General features: G+C 39.9%; 1 protein-coding gene across 1 annotated transcript; it reads right to left on the bottom strand.

Annotated features, from left to right (window-relative positions):
• Positions 1-8,057: 8,057 nt before the first annotated feature.
• On the bottom strand, positions 8,058-8,999 carry LOC100946959 (olfactory receptor 7A17-like). Its single transcript, XM_003796609.1, has one exon. The coding sequence runs from the start codon at positions 8,997-8,999 to the stop codon at positions 8,058-8,060; it is 942 nt and encodes a 313-aa protein (XP_003796657.1).
• Between the last annotated feature and the right edge of the window lie 7,867 nt (positions 9,000-16,866).

The raw sequence follows: 16,866 nt of genomic DNA, 5'->3' as shown, positions 1-16,866 counted from the left end.
TATCTTTGAAATCGTTGAGTTCTTGAGACATCTTTTGAATAATTTCTTGAACTCCTAATTCCTTCTTTTCTTCCAGTCTGTTAATCTTACTTGCTATCCACATTCTGAACTCAATTTCTGACATCGCAGCCATTTGCTTGTGGATGGGGTCTTGAATTGCGTCTGCCCCATTTTCCCTTGAGGGAGTTGATCTACTCTGGTTATTTGAGTTGCCAGAGTTTTTCCGCTGATTCTGCCCCATGTTCAGTTTACCTTGTTTGGAGGCCTTATCAGAACCGTTCAGTTGGTGGCTTCTTTTGGTTGCCCAGAGTAGACAGACAGAGTGTGTCTGTTGTCTTCTCCCATTTCTTGAGTGTTGGGGCAACCAGGGTGCAGTGGAACGGTAGCAGCTGCACGGGAGTGCGTGTGGCTGGATCAGACCTCGTTCAGCCTGCTGGGGCGACTCTGGGGCAGGAGACTGGCAGCAGCTGGATCAGTCTTATTTTGGCCCCTCCGGGGCAACTGGTGGAACAGGTGAACTGTAGTAGCTAGATCAGTCCTAGTTTAGCACCCTGGAGCAGCCAGGGGGTGGGGGAATGGCAGCGGTAGCTCAGGGTACACTAGCAACCAGATCAGTCCTAATTCAGCCCCACCAGAGTAGCTGGGGGGAGCAGAGGACTCCTTGCCCATCGCCCATTGGATGCATACGGCACTAACAAGCCGATCTGTGCCCTCCCATCGTGGGAGCCCAGAGCGGGGAACACTCCCACCTCCCTCCATGGGACATATGTGGCTCTAGCAAACAGATCTGGGCCCACCCAGAGTGGTAGACCCCTCCACCACCACCTGCAGTGCGCACGTGGCTTAAGCAAGCAGTTCTAGGCCCACCCAGCTTGGGTGGCTAGAGCGGGGAACTCCTCCCTTGGCCCCCGTGGGGTATGCGTGTCTCTAGCAAGCTGGTTTGGGTCTACCTGGAACGGAGGACTCCTCTGCCACTGCCCACGGGATGCCCACAGCACTAGCAAGCAATTCTGGGCCTGCCCAGAGCCGGAGCCTGGGGCAGGGATCACCTCTGCCGCCCATGAGGTGTGCAACTCTAGCAAGCAGTTTTGGGCCTGCACCACTATGTGAGGGCAAAGGGACCCACCCGGCAAATGGGTTAGTTTGGGAAGGTTAATACCTCCTTCCCCACCTTGCACCCAGTCACTCGTAATCCCCCAGGTCTGTGGCCCTATTCACTCCAGGAGGCCACTGCTCCCGGGGTTTACAACTGGCAAAATCAGCCAGAAATCTGAGTTTGGTAGGGGGGCCTTGCATTTTAAAATTACGCTTCTATCCAGCTAGGTTTCTCTGCAAGTCCTTGCATTCAGCTCTGGGCAGCAGAGAAATAGCAATTTACACACAGGTGTAAATTCTAGCCTCTGCCCACCCACTGCCTTTGTCTGAGGGGGATTACACCCTGAGGGCTGGTGCTTTCTTACGAAAGTTCTCTGCGCTTTGCCTGTGGCTGCTGTCCAGAACCTCTGTTTGCCCAGAGAGACGGGGCTGAAATGGCTTCAGTCTGCAGCTCAGGATGCCACCGTTGATGTATTGGTATCCTCTGAGCCGATCTTCTCCTCACTTCTGTGCCACAGTCAGCACAGAACAGCACCAGCCCTTTCCCCCTCCACTTCTCTCAAGGAGATGCCCAAGAATCTGGACTCCAAACCTCCAAACCTCAGATTGAGTGGGTGGGGATTCCTCAGAGTTCAATGTTGCAGATGGGGAATATATACAGTTTTATATAGTTCAAACGTTCCCTCAACCATACACCTGGGGTGCCCCTTTGAATAGTCCTTGGGTGGTCTACCAGGTTTAAGGTGTCCAGATCAGTTGTCCCAGCCAGCACCCGTTTCAGGTGAAAGAGTTCAAATGTCTCTGGGAGCTAGATAAGAGGGGTCTGCTTGTTGCTCAGATATAACTTGCTCCAGTGCTCCGTGAGGGTGAAGGGACCTGCCCAGCAAATGGGTTAGTCTGGGAAGGTTAATACCTCCTTCCCCACCTTGCATCCAGTCACTTGTAATCCCCCAGGTCTGTGGCCCTATTCACTCCAGTAGGCCACTGCTACTGGGGTTTACGACTGGCAAAATCAGCCAGAAATCTGAGTTCAGCAGAGGGGCCTTGCGTTTTTTAAATTAGGCTTCTGTCCAGCTAGGTTTCTCTGCAAGTCCTTACATTCAGCTCTGGGCAGCAGACAAATAGCAATTTACACACAGGTGTCAATTCTAGCCTCTGCCTGCCCACTGCCTTTGTCTGAGGGAGATTACACCCTGAGGGCTGGTGCTTTACCTATGAAAGTTCTCTGCATTTTGCCTGTGGCTGCTGTCCCGAACCTCTGTTTGCCCAGAGAGACGGGGCTGGAATGGCATCAGTTTGCAGCTCAGGATGCCACTGTTGCTGTATTGGTGTCCCCCGAGCCGACTTTCCTCTCCTCACGCCTGTACCACAGTCAGCATAGAACAGCACCAGCCCTTTCCCCCTCCTATTCTCTCAAGAAGATGCCCAAGAATCTGGATTCCATAGGTAACAAACCTCCAGACCTCGGAGTGAGTGGGTGGGGACTCCTTGGAATTCAATGTTGCAGATGGGGAATATATACGGTTTTATGCAGTTTTACAGTTTTATGCCTGGCTGGAGGGTGCTGCAGCACGCCAGTGGGGGTAGGAGGTCCAGTTTTTAGGGGGTCTCTCCAGTGGGATAGAGTGGGAGGAAGTTTGAACTCTGCTCGCTTGTTTGCATGGAGTAAACTGCAAGCCCTTGTTGTGGGGGAGGGGACTCCCGTCTGCTTGGTGGTGGATTTTGTACCTTTTGGTTGTATTTTTGAGGTTGCAGCTGGCCTCAGGAAGGTTGAAGTGTGCTCTTCAATCTTCTCTCTTGGCTCTGCTCCAAACCATCAGCTAACTTGCTAAACTTCTGTCCTTTAAGCCTCCTTCTGGATGAGAGCTTCTGTAAAAAGCTGGCTGCAGTCGGCCATCTTGGCTCTGCCCCTTAGATCATATTTTCTTAACCCCCTCCTGCACTCATGGTCACTTAGATTGATTCCACATCTTTGCAATTGTGAATTATGCTTCAGTAAACATTTTAATGATGTTGATTTTACCAATTCATGAGCATGAGATGTTTTTCCATTTGTTTGCATCATCTGTAATTTCTTTCACCAGTATTTTGTAGTTCTCCTTGTTTCTACTTCTTGGCTAAGGGCATTCCTAGGTACCATATTTTCTTTGTAGCTTCTGTAAGTGGTATCGAGTCCTTGATTTGACTCTCAACTTGACTGGTATTAGTAGATAGAAATTCAACTAATTTGTGAACATTAAGTTTGTAACCTGAGACTTTGCTGAATTTATTTTTCAATTCTGGGAATCTTTTGGTGGATGGAGTCTTTAGGGTTTTCTATATACAAGATGATATCATCAGTGAACAGGGATAGTTTGCCCACCTCTTTCCTGATTTGAATAACCTTTATTTCTTTCTCTTGCCCCGAGACTTCCAGTACTGTGTCAACTAGAAGCATTGACAGTGGGCACCTTTGTCCTGTTTCAGTTCTTAGTGGAAGGAATGCTTTCAACTTTCCCCCATTCAGTTTGATGTTGGCTGCCAGTTTGTCATATATTGCTTTTGTATTTTAAGGTATGTTCCCTCTAAGGCTACTGCTTGAGGTATTTTTAAATCTAGAAAAGGTCCTAGATTTTATCAAGTGATTTTTCTCCATGTATTGAGATGCTCGTATGATTTTTGTTTTTGCTTTTGTTTATGTAGTGGATCACATTTATTGACTTGTATCGGTTAAATCATCCTTGCATCCTGAAAGTGAAATCCACTTGATTATGGTGAATTATGTTTTTGACATTTTGTTTAATTTGGTTTGTTAATTCTTGGTTGAGGATTTTTGTGTCTATATTTATAAGGAATATTGGTCTATAGATTTCATTTTCTGTGGTGTCCTTCCCTGGCATTGGTGTCAAGGTGATACTGGCTTCATAGGATGAGTTAGGGAGGATCCCCCATTTCTTGATGTAATGGAATAATTTCCACAAAATAGTTATCTATCTTCTTTTAGATCTGATAGAATTCAGCTGTAAATCTATCTAGTCCATAGATTTTTTGGTTGTTGTTGGGAGTTTTTTAAAATTACTGCTTCAATCCTACTGCTCATTATTGGTCTGTATAGGATTTCTATTTCTTCCTGATTCAGGCTTGGGAATTTGTGTGTTTTCAAGACTTATCTGTTTCCTATACATTTTCTAGTTTGCGTGCATAGAGGTTTTCTTAGAATCCTCAGATGATGTTTTGTATTTCTGTGGTTTTAGTTGTAATGTCCCCTTTTTCATTTCTGATTGAGCTTATTTGGGTCCTTTCTGTTGTGTTTTTGGTCAACATGGCTAATGGTCTATTGGTTTCATCTAACTTTTCAAAGAACCAATTTTTGTTTTGTAGTTTTGTTTTGTTTTCTTTCTTTCTTTCTTTCTTTTTTTTTGCTTGTTTCCATTTCATTTAGTTCTGCTCTGAGCATTGCTACTTCTGTTCCGTTGGCCATTGGGTTTGGTTTGCTTTTCTTTTTCTAGTTCCTTGAGATGTGACATAAAGTTGTGAATTTGTGATCTTTCTGTCTTTTTGAAGTAGGCATTAAGGCTGTGAACTATCCCGTCAGGGCTCCTTTTATGATATTCCTCAATTTTGATGGCTTGTGTCTACTTTGTCATTCCGTTCAAGGAATCTTTTGATTTCCTTCATAATTTCATTGTTGGCCATCCAACAGCAGGTAGGACTTTGTGTAGATCTGAGCATTTCTCTTGGAGTTGATTTCTAGTTTTATTCAACTGTGGTTTGAGAAGGTACATGGTATGACTTTGATTTTTCTGAATTTTCTGAGACTTCTTTTATGGCTGAAGATATGATCTAATCTTGGAAAATGTGCCATGTGCTGGTGAGAAGAATGTATATTCTGCCCTTTTGGATAGACAGTTCTGCAAATGTCTAGTAGGTCCATTTGTTCTATGGACCTGTTTAAGTCCACTCTTTCTTTGTTGATCTTCTGCTTTAACAATCTGTTTGGTCTATCAGTGGAATGTCGAAGTCCCTGGCAATTATTATGCTACTGTTTATTTCTTTGCTTAGAGCTAGTAGAATGTGTCTCAGGAATCTGGGAGCTCCTACGTACAAATATATTTAGGACTGTTACCTCTTCTTGCTGAATTGCTTCCTTTATCAGTATACAATTACCATTTGTCTTTTTTTTAAACCATTTAAACCACATTTTTTTGATTTAACTTCTATTTTATTTGATATGGGAATAGCTATTCCTCCTTGTTTTGGCTTGTATTTTTGTGGAACATTTTTTTTGTCCATTCCTTTACCTTGAGTCTATGAGGATCCTTGTGAGATAGTTGGGCTTCCTGGAGACAGCATATATTTGGGTTATGTTTTCTTATCCTTTCAGCCACATTGTATCTCTTAAGTTGAGCATTAAGACCATTTACATTCAAACAAAGTGCAAAATTATTTTTTTCTAAGTCTGTGATGTATGACATTGTATTTTGATGGGGATTGCATTGAATCTATAAATCATTTTGGACAGTATGGGCATTTTAACAATGTTGATTCTGCCAATCCATGAGAATGATATGTTTTCCCATTTGTTTGTGTCATCTGCATTTCATCATCCTCCTTGTAGAGATTTTTCACCTCTTTCATTAAGTATATTCCTAGGTCTTTTTTTCTTTGTAGTGATTGTGAATCATATTGAATCTTTGATTTGACACTCAGTTTGACTGTTATTAGTATAAAGAAGTGCTACTGATTAATGTACATTGATTTTATATGCTAAGATTTTGCTAAATTTATTTATCAACTCCATAAGTCTCTTTGTGGAATAATTTTCTGCTTTGCTTGGAACAAGAAAAGAGCCCAAGCAGCCAAAGCAAACTTAAGTAAGAAGAACAAATCTGGAGGCATCATATTACCAGACTTTAAACTCTACCACAAGTCTATTGTAATCTAAACAGCATGGTATTGGTAAAAATAGAGAGATAGACCAATGGAGCAGAATAGAAAAACCAGATATGAAAACACCTATCCACAGGCAGTACCCATAGCTCTTGGGTAGGGTGCCAGCCACATACACCAAGGCTGGTGGGTTTGAGCCGGGCCCTGGCCTGCTAAAACAATGACAACTGCAACAAAGAAAATAGCCTGGCATTGTGGCGGGTACCTGTAATCCCAGCTCCTTGGGAGGCTGAGGCAAGAGAATTGCTTAAGTTCAAGAGTTGGAGGTTGCTGTGAGCTGTGATGCCACGGCACTCTACCCAGGGCAACAGCTTGAGACTCTGTCCCCCTCTGCAAAGAAAACAAAAACAAACACCTACCTATAACCAACTAATCTTTAACAAAGCAGATAACAATGAACACTGGGGAAAATATCTTATTTAATAAATGGTACTGGGAAAATTGGATAGCCAATGGAGAAGAATGAAATAGGACCCCTAGATCTTACCACTCAAAGATTAGTTCAAGACGGATAAAAGATTTAAATGTAAGGCATGAATCCATAAGAATTCTAGAGGAAAATGGAGGAAAAACCTCTTCTAGATATTGGCCTAGGCCAATTTATGAATAAATAAATTCTTTATGAAGAATTTATGAATAAGACCTCAAAGGCAATCACAGTAACAATGAATATAAGTAAATGGGATTTGATTAAACTAAGAAGGTCCTGCACAACTAAGGAAACAATTAACAGAGCAAATAGACTCTTGGTAGTAACCATTATAATTGGGGTAAGATGATAGCTCATCTTGGTTTTGATTTGTGTTTCTCTTTTATTAATGATGTTAGTGAGGATGTGGAGAAAAGGCAACACTCTTACCCTATTGGTGGAAATGTAAATTAGTACAGCCACTACGGAAAACTGTATGGGCATTCCTCAAAAAACTAAGAATAGAACTGCCATATGATCCAGCAATCCTACACACACACATATATTCTGCAAAGAAAGGAAATCAGTGTATCAAAGACTTATCTGTAGTTCCATGTTCATTGCAGCATTATTCACAATAGCCAAGGTAGGAATTCAATTTAAGTATCTATCAGTGGATGAACAGATAAAGAACATTTGGTATATAAATAAAATGGAATACTATTCAATCTTAAAACATGAAATTCTGTCATTTGAAACAACATGGATAGCCCTAGAATTCATGGTGTTAAATGAAATAAACCAGGCACACAGGACAAATGTCACGTGTTCACATTCAATATGTGGGAGCTAAAACATCTTAGCTCATGGAGGTAGAGAGTAGAATGGTAGTTACCAGAGGTTAAGAAGGGTAGTAGGGAGGGGTGTGAACGGGTACAAAAATGCAGTTAGATAGAAGGAATAAGAACTAGTATTCAGTAGCACAACAGGGTGACTACAGTTAACAATAACTTAGCGTATATTTCAAAATAACCAGAAAAGTAGATTTGGAATGTTCCAAACACAAAGTAATGATAAACGTTTGAGGTGATGGGTTCCCCAAATTACAGATTTGATCATTACACATCGTATGCTTGTATCCAAATATCACATATATCATTATATGTACAACTATATATACCCATAAGATAAAAATATTAACAAAAGGAAATAAATGACAGGCACAAAAGGAACACAAGTGTGGCCGCAGAAATTCTTCTCCAACAAAATGATGTAAAAGGCCTCAGTTGTCACTTGTAGTTTATTCTGTGGGACTAGCACAACTAATCACTCTATGGAAAAACGGGAATCTCCAAAATTGTTTCTGACCCAATGTTGGGAGAACTTTGGGAGGGTAGGAAAATGACAGAGGGAAAAGTCTTTTGAATGTCAGAGAGAGCAGAAAGCTTCATAAAAGGGAGTTGATTAAATTTGATAAAGCAGTTGTGTTCAAAGAAATGGAAACTTCAGGAAATAATAAAGAGAAAGAGCAAATTGCACTTCCATGCTCTGATGGACCAACTATAGCAATTCCGGGCTCTGGTGTTCGATTCTTGACACCATGGGTACAACTTCAGCCCCAGGACTATTGGCCTTCTTCAGTTTTTCCTCCCCCCAAATCCTTCAGAGCCCGCTTTATGTCTTTATTCCTCAGACTGTAGATGAAGGGGTTCAGCATGGGGGTGACCACTGTGTACATCACTGAGGCTGTTGCACTGGAGTGTGAGTTGTGGGTGGCAGCAGAACTGAGGTACACCCCTAGGCTTGTGCAATAAAACAAGGAGACCACTGAGAGGTGAGATGAGCAGGTAGAAAATGCTTTATACTTGCCCTGAGCTGAGGAGATTGCACGTATGGAGGAAACTATCTTAGAGTAAGAGTAAAGGATCCCAGTAAGGCATCCCCCACCCAGGAGCACAGCTGCCAAATACATTACTATGTCATTAAGAAAAGTGTCAGAACAGGCAAGGTGGATTATCTGATTAAGTTCACAGAAAAAGTGGGGGATTTCCAAGTCTGTGCAGAAGGTCAGCTGTAGCACCATTAAGCTATGTAATGAGGAATGCAAAACACCCAGGATCCAGGATGCCAGAACCAGCAGTCCACAGAGCCTGGAGTTCATGATGACTGAATAGTGCAGGGGGTGACAGATGGCCACAAACCGGTCATAGGCCATGACCATCAGGAGAAAGCTGTCCAACCCTACATAGAGTATGAAAAAGTACATCTGGGTGATGCAGCCTGTATAGGATATGACTTTGCTCTGTGTCTGGATGTTCACCAGCATCTTTGGGACAGTGGTAGAGACAAAACAGATGTCCACAAAGGACAGGTTGGAGAGGAAGAAGTACATGGGGGTGTGGAGGTGGGAGTGCATAATGATGACTAGGATGATGAGCAGGTTCCCAAGCATGGTGATCAGGTACATGGATAAGAACACCCCAAAAATGAAGGGCTGCAATCCATGTTCTACTGAAAATCCCAGAAGAAGAAATTCTGAAATGTGTGTATCATTGTCTGGTTCCATGTGGATCAGGCGACTACAAAAAAAAAAGAAAAAAGAAAAAAAGAACATGACACAGGCATGCATCATTCACCAGTCAGAAATGCTACTGTTTATGTTCTATAGTCAAGAAATTAACTCCTGTAATCTGTGTATCGGTCTGTTCCCCTTCAGGGATCCCCATCCCGTATCTGTTTAGGAATTTCTTTTCTGTGATGCTCAGATTTTCTCCAAATGGTCATGTATTCTAAAATTTTGATGAGAAATTTTTTTATTCATTTGGAGGAATACAAATTGAATAAATATTATGTCTCAGGCTCTATCTAGACAATGTGTGAAGAGTACCAAAACAAAAAACAACACCCAAGCCCCTAAATACCTCCAGTAAAATGTGGAGAAAGAATAGAAGCAAATAAAAGGAAATCACATACCATGTCAGATGGAGACATGTGCTATGAAGAAAAAGAAAGAATATATAAAAAAGAGTGAATGGGTGTGTTAAATTATACAGGCTGTTCAGGAAAGTTTAGCCAACAAGGTAAAGAGATCTTGCAGAGACCTCAAGGAAGACAGGATGGAGGCTAATTGGTAATCTGTGTGCCCAGAGGAGGGACGGCCAGTGCAAAGGCCCTGAGGAAGACACTTGTTTCAGAGGATCAAGGCCAAAAAGAAGTGCAATTAAGCAAGAGAAAAAGTGGTGATACTTTGTGTCAGAGAATGTTGCAGAGTGAGGTTGTCTTATTGGTTGTTGAAATGCCAAGATACAAGGAGTTCTAGGGTCCAGATGTTTGTGCATTTGCACTTCAATAAATTTGCTCCCAAAGTTTTCCTTGCATTAAAATGCATCCCTTTTTGTTTCCGTATGTTGCCTGTGTTCTGACCTGTATGTTATATAATGTTTTGGAATATATTGAGTCCAGTTTCCCTTGCTCTGGAACCTACTCTTGCCCTTAAAGGCACCCCCCAGTCCAGAGCACAGATACACATGGACAAAGAGGATTCCTGGGGCATGGGAATGGCACTCCTTTCTCACTCCATCGTGATGTTAGACCGGGATGGGTACAAGGCAGACTGTCAATATCAGATTATCTTTTTGCTTTGGTATAGCCATGTCCTGCCCTCTGTTTAAAGAAAAAAAATTGTTTTAAAACCCCATAAAAACCATTCCTGGGTTGATATGGTGCATATTGCAAGGGTACATGTTAAATCTATTAAGAGTAGAGTATAAATGTCTTTTTTTTTCCACTTTTTTTTTTATTAAATGATAGCTGCATACATTAATGCAAACATGGGGTACAGTGTAGTGTTGTCATATACATTTTGAAATACTTTCATCAAGCTGGTTCACATAAATTTCATGTCATTTGCATAGTCATTGTGTCAAAACATTTACATTCTAGTTCTAGAAAAGTTCACTTGTACCCTTGTTAGACAGAAATACAGGTGATCTTTCCGGTCACCCTCCCACCACCCAGCCACCCTTCTTAACACCATAATTAAGTAAATGAGGTGAAGGCTATGTTAACCAGTTTGATGTAAGCATTCCAAATTATATATAAAATCAGCCAGTTGTACCCCATAAATGCATTAATATACACAGCTATGATTTAATAAAAAAATTAAAAGAGAAAAAACCCCATAAAAACAAAATACTTACTTGATAAACACAGGAGAGGGGAATTCAATGGACCCGAGTGTGTGTGTGTGTGTGTCTGTCTGTGTGTGTGTGTAGAATATTTACCAATCCTAGGTAATTCCTGAGGGATCAGAGAAAGTAAAAAGTTTCCTTGGTTATAGCAACATTTCACCTCCCCTTATATTTTCTTCATACCAAGGTACAATAATAACAGATCAAAAACAAATTACTCCAAAAGATAAAAGTATTTTTTTGGTGCCAAGACACTTATAGATTAGACACCGCAATAGAAAGAAGGAGCAAAGGAAATAGACCAACAATTCAAAAAGAAAATGAGATCTACAAAGAAAAACAAAAGTTAGGCATTTAAAAATATGAAACAGTAGGACACTTTATTTAGAAATACAAAACAGTAGGGCACTTTTTTTTCTGGTGCTTATTCCAAGTTGATTTGAATGACTGGTTTTTATGTGGTACTACAGAAGATGAGACAGGCAGCTTTCTCACTTTTCTTGCGTGGCAATCTATTCTTTGCTATTCTTAGGTTTGGGGTTTTGATCTGGTATATATACTTTTTTTTAACAAACCCCATGGGCACACTTCAGTCTAGGATCCAGTCTTTTTCCAACATGCAAAGACTTCCATAATACTTCCATGGGTATGACCTTGAAAGTCTACCCTTTCCCACTGAAAAACATTCTTTGTATAATTAATCCCCAAAGACATTATGTCTTATGCACATTTATTTAACTGTATTCTGTTTTCTCCATTATAATGCAAGGTACAAATGAGCAGGGAATTCACCTGCTTTGTGCACCTTTGTGTTTTCACAAAGATAGGTGAATATGTGTGTATGATATAGAAACAAGTTTTAAGAAAATGGGATATAGAAACAAATTTTAAGAAAACTGTAACATTTTCTGGGAAATGGCAGGGAAATAAAACCAGCTTACACACAGAAGTTTCCAAATAACAATGTAGTAAACTAAACAGAAAGGAGTATTGGTAAGTAACTGAAAGAAGATATAAAATGGCAATAATTCCATGATTTCAACATGGATAAGGAATTAAAGTTGCAAAGATCAAGACATAAGAGATTATAACACATAAGTGAGCTGGAGGGATCTAAATTTGTAGTTCTATTTTCTATAAAGAAATACAGATAAAATATGTTTATGAAAGATAAAGGTAATCTCTAGTCAAACGGGGAGGAAGAAAGCCTTCGAGGTCATGGCCAAAGGCACTGTGAATTAGGGAAATGGACTGAATCACAAAAGGAAAGAAAGTGTAATAAAGAGCAATAGTGATGTGAGAATGAGTTGGAAACATATGAAAGGCAATTTATTCACACAAATGACACAGAAGAACTTGTACCTTTATAAAGCACTGAGGGGGAGATGATATGACTGACAGAAAGATTTGATCCCACAAGTTTATAGACTTTCCTATGTTCCCCCAGGACCTTTATACACACGTAACAAAATAACTAAATGGCAAACAGCAAAGGTGGTAAAAACTGCAGTTCTTTTGTTTGATAGAACACAATCAGAGACAGAAAGAAAAACTCTAAGAACCCACTGTACAAAAGCTAAGAATTCATACATACCTTCGATGAATCCCAAACAATAAAAAAGAGAGAAAGAAAGAAAAAACAAAAGAAGTCATACAGAAAATTTGCAATAGCAAAAGCAAATGTACAAGCATACAAATATACTCAGACCCAGAAGTAAGGAAATAATTGCAAGTTAAGCCCATTTCACCTGGTAAATAACTTTTTTATCCCTTATACCTAGCATGAGGGGAGATAATTGCAAAATACAGGCCTCACAAAGTGCTTTTGCAAGGTAGTGTCAGCAAGTGATCTATTGGTGGAGATCTTTCTCATCAATGTGGAAACACACTCAGATATGCCCTGTCTTATAAATAAAAAAGAAATGCCTTCACTTCATCTACTTCCCATAAATGCAAAGGTCCTTGAACATTTGTTCTACTTTTACTGGAACCACTTTACGTCTTTAATTCTCTCTTCTAATTAGGCTCTCAGCACTTAAATGTCAACATTGCTGAGTCCAGTGCACAGTTCCCTTTTTGGCATTGTAAATAAAAACCTTAATCAACCAACTAACTGATTGATCAAACAACTATAGCAATCTCCAGGGTCTGGGCTAGTCAGGTTTGCCTCTCAGGTGACCTCAGGTAAATATTCTCTGCTCTCATTCGCTGAAGCTTTCCTGTGGTACCACCTGGTCTCTCAGACTTACCTACATGGGATCTCTCTTTGTGTAGAAATTCAAATGCCTTCCTGGATGGTGGATGGTAGAGACTGAAACTCTGTCATCAGACAAGGCAGCAGGAAGGAGTGAAGCATGGGTTTCCAAGCCAGACTTAGGACTCCAAAAGAAGCAACAATGTCCCTTCCAGCCCTAGGTTGTACATGACAACCAAAGAGGAGATACTTACAGCTCCCTGAATCTGCTCATGTGGCTCCGTTTCCCCCTGACTATTCAAACCCGGAGCACATCATTTCCCTGTGGGACTTACTTGGTAAATGGGGAACTGGGACCTAGTCACGAAAACTGCTATCCAGTGATAACTGCTCTGTGCAAGATAATTTCCCATGAGCTTTTAAATATTACATACTTCTCACAGAAACTCCATAAAGTAGGTGGGACCTCCCAAGTTTATGGATAAATAATTAAGGTCTAACAGTCTCACTTCCTGTCATGTAGGAAGTACTCAAGAGACAAGTGTAGACATTTTGAAAAATGTAAATGCTTATTTTTGAATGATAAAAATTGCATATATTATATGGTAAAATGTGATGTTTTGATCTCTGAGTGCATTGTGGAATAATGATATCAGATTGATTAACATGTTCATCTCTCATATATTTTTTTTGTCATGAGGACATTTAACTTCTATTCTTTAGCAAGTTTGAAATATGCAATGCATTATTATCAACTATGCTCACCTTGCTCTGCCATAGATCTTGAAAAGTTTTTCCTTCTGTCTAACTAGAACTTGGTACCCTTTGGTCAACATCCCCTCATTCCCTACACCCGTTGCAGCCTCTGGTAAACACTATTCTACTGTCTACTTCTCTAAGTTCAACTTCTTTGGTTTTACATGTAAGTGAAGTCATGTGGTGTATTTCATTTAACATAAGGTCCTCCAGGTTCATTCATGTTGTCACAAATGACAGAATCTTATTATTTTTCTGAAGGCTGAATAATATTGCATTGTGTATTTATGCTACATTTAAAAAAAATCAATTCACACATTGATGGGCATGAAGGTTGGTTCCATATCTTGGCTGTTGTGAATTATGCTGCAGTGAAGACAAGAGCACAGATATCTCTTCAATAACACAGATTTCGATTCTTTTGCATATGCCCCCAGAAGTGCTGGATCACATAGTGATTCCATTTTTAGTTTTGTGAAGAACTTTTCACTGGCTCCATACACTACATTCTTACCAACAGTGTTCCAGTGTTCCCTTTCTCCACATACTTGCCAACTCTTGTTATCTTTTGTCCTTTTGATAATAACCATTCTAGCATGCGAGAGGTGATAGCCCTAGTTTTCATTTGCAATTTTCTGATGATTAGTATTATTGAGCACTTTCTTTGCAAACCTTTTGGCTATTTGTATCTCTTCTTTTGGGAAATGTATTCAAGTCCTTTGCTCATTTTTAAATTGGTTTATTTGTTTCTCTTATTTTGTTGCTATTGAATGGCTTGATTTCTTTATATATTTTGGATGTTAAACTCTCATTAGATGTGTGATTTACAAACATTTCCCCCATTCTCTAGGTTGTCTCTTTATAATGTCAATAATTGTTTCTGTTGGTGCGCAGGGGATTGACGCAATCCAGTTTGTTTATTTTTGCTTTTATTGACTGTTCTTTCATAGATTATTATTTTAATAATCTTTGCCCAGATCGACATCTTGGCTCTTCCCCTCTGTTTTCTCCTAAGTAATTTTACCATTTTAGGTTTTACAATCAAGTCTTTGATTCATTTTGAATTGATTTTTGTGTCTGATGTGAGAAAAGGGTCTGATTTCATTCTTCTGTATATGAATATCCAGTTTTTCCAACTTTTTATTACTATAGGTTTATAATATATATATTTTTAATTGAAATCACATTTTAAAAAATTCCTTATAACTGTGTACATTAATGCATTTATGTGGTACAATGTGCTGATTTGATATACAATGTGGAATGCTTACATTTAATGGATTAACATAGCTATCTCCTTGCTTACTTATTTGTTGTGGTAAGACATTCATACTCTATTCTTAATAGTTTAGAAATGTATCATTACATTATGCACATTAGGTTAGCTGCCCCCAAATATCCTTCTTCTTCCAAACCTCCCTCCTCCCCTCACCTTCTTCTTCCCTCCTTCTTTCTGGGCTATAGTTATGTTTTACCATTCCTATGAATGTGTAGGTGATTATATACTGATTTCTTAGTAGTATTGAATACATTGTATACTTTTCCCCCCATTCTTGAGTTAATTTACTAAAAAGAATATGTTCCAGCTCCGTCCAGGTAAACATAAAAGATGTGAAGTCTCCATCATTTTTATGGCTGCATAGTATTCCATGGTGTACATATACCACAATTTGTTAATCCTGTAATGCCTCCAGTAAACCCTCCCCGCCAGAAGCTTTGGCTGTTTGAGGTCTTTTGTTATATATTAATTTTAAGCCTTTTTTATTTCTGTAAAAATGACACTGGTGTTTTGATAGTGAATGTAAGGAATATGTTGGTTGCTTTGGGTAGTAAGTACATTTTAAGAACACAATTATGTCCAATCCATTAACATGGGATGTCTTCTTATTTATTCATGTTTCATTCAATTATTTTCACCAATGTATCGCAGTTTTCAGTGTAGAGATTTTTTACCTTTTTTTTTTTTGCATTTTTTTGCCAGGGCTGGGCCTGAACCTACCACCTCTGGCCACTCCTTTGAGCCACAGGCACTGCCCGATTTTTTACCTTCTTGATTAAGTATTTCATTTAATTTTTAATTGACAGCTAATCAGTGCTTCAATCACTTTGATCAACCACTTTGATCAATCACTTGATCAACCATCAAGTCAAGTGTGCTATGACATTGGAACAGAGGGGTGGGAGCCCTGAGGACATCAGGGAGAGGTGTGCCTGGCAAAAGGAGTGATGAATGCCAAAGCCCTAAGGAAGGTGCTTGTTTCAGAAAACCAAGGCTTAAAAGCAAGCCAGTGTCGTGAAGCAAACGAGTAAGGGTGACAGTGATGAGAGATGATGGTGGGGAAGTTTTCTCTGTGCTGCTGCTGCTGAAATTTTTGGATGTGAAGAGTCCTTCATGTTTTTTCCAAGCCTTCTATTGTAGTCCTCTAAGGATGACAACAGAGCAGCCAATTCCATTGTAAAGCTTCCCACGAAAGTGCCTACTTGGGGGTTCATTTTAATAGCATGACCATGTTGTGCTCTGTATTAAACAAAGCATTAAGAAAATCTGCTGAATAAACAGAGAGAGATGAATTTGATAGACATTATGGGGCAAAGGATTCAATATACATGGGTGGTCCATGAAAGATTGTGGTTCTAGCAGGATTCCAACGCTGGTCAAATACCCTGGATTCCCAGAATAATTCATAAATAATGAGAAGTGATTTCTTTATAGTGTCAAAACACCCTGTAGATTGAAAACCCTAGGGTAAAAATGAGCAGAGGGAATAAACACACAATTCATAAAAGGAAATTTACAACACAATGTACAAAGTGAGGAGTTTTTAAAATGTGCAAAGATAAAAGACTTTTCTAAATAATATAAATGCAAAATATTTGAAATTTTAAAAGATGGGGTTGGATTCTTGGATCTGATACATACTAGATGTTTGAACTCTGAAAGCCAACAATACAATTTTCACTCATTTCATAAAATAAATTTTGTGGTTCTTTTCATAAATCCCCAAATGGTGGATTAGAGGCCTTGTCAGTGCTCCTCATTCCCTTGGAAATAGCAAAATCATGTGCAGAGAGTCATATTATGACTCTTTATCCAAGAAGGAACATGAGAGCTCAATGAAAAAGTGGAAGGGCTTGGCGCCTGTGGCTCAAGTGTCTAAGGCACCAGCCATATACACCTAAGGTGGCGGGTTCGAATCCAGCCCGGGCCCACCAAACAACAATGATGGCTGCAACAACAACAACAAAAAAATAGCCGGGTGTTGTGGTGGGCACCTGTAGTCCCAGCTACTTGG

Source organism: Otolemur garnettii, unplaced genomic scaffold (genome assembly GCF_000181295.1).
Source record: "Otolemur garnettii isolate 467f Iridium unplaced genomic scaffold, OtoGar3 scaffold00105, whole genome shotgun sequence".
Lineage (NCBI taxonomy): Eukaryota > Metazoa > Chordata > Mammalia > Primates > Galagidae > Otolemur > Otolemur garnettii.
The sequence above is the reverse complement of the archived record's forward strand: the minus strand, read 5'-3'. Positions and strand labels throughout refer to the sequence as shown.

Coding starts and splice junctions, on each gene's coding strand:
- LOC100946959 (XM_003796609.1), bottom strand. CDS start 8,999: ATGGAACCAGACAATGATACACACATTTCAGAATTTCTTCTTCTGGGA.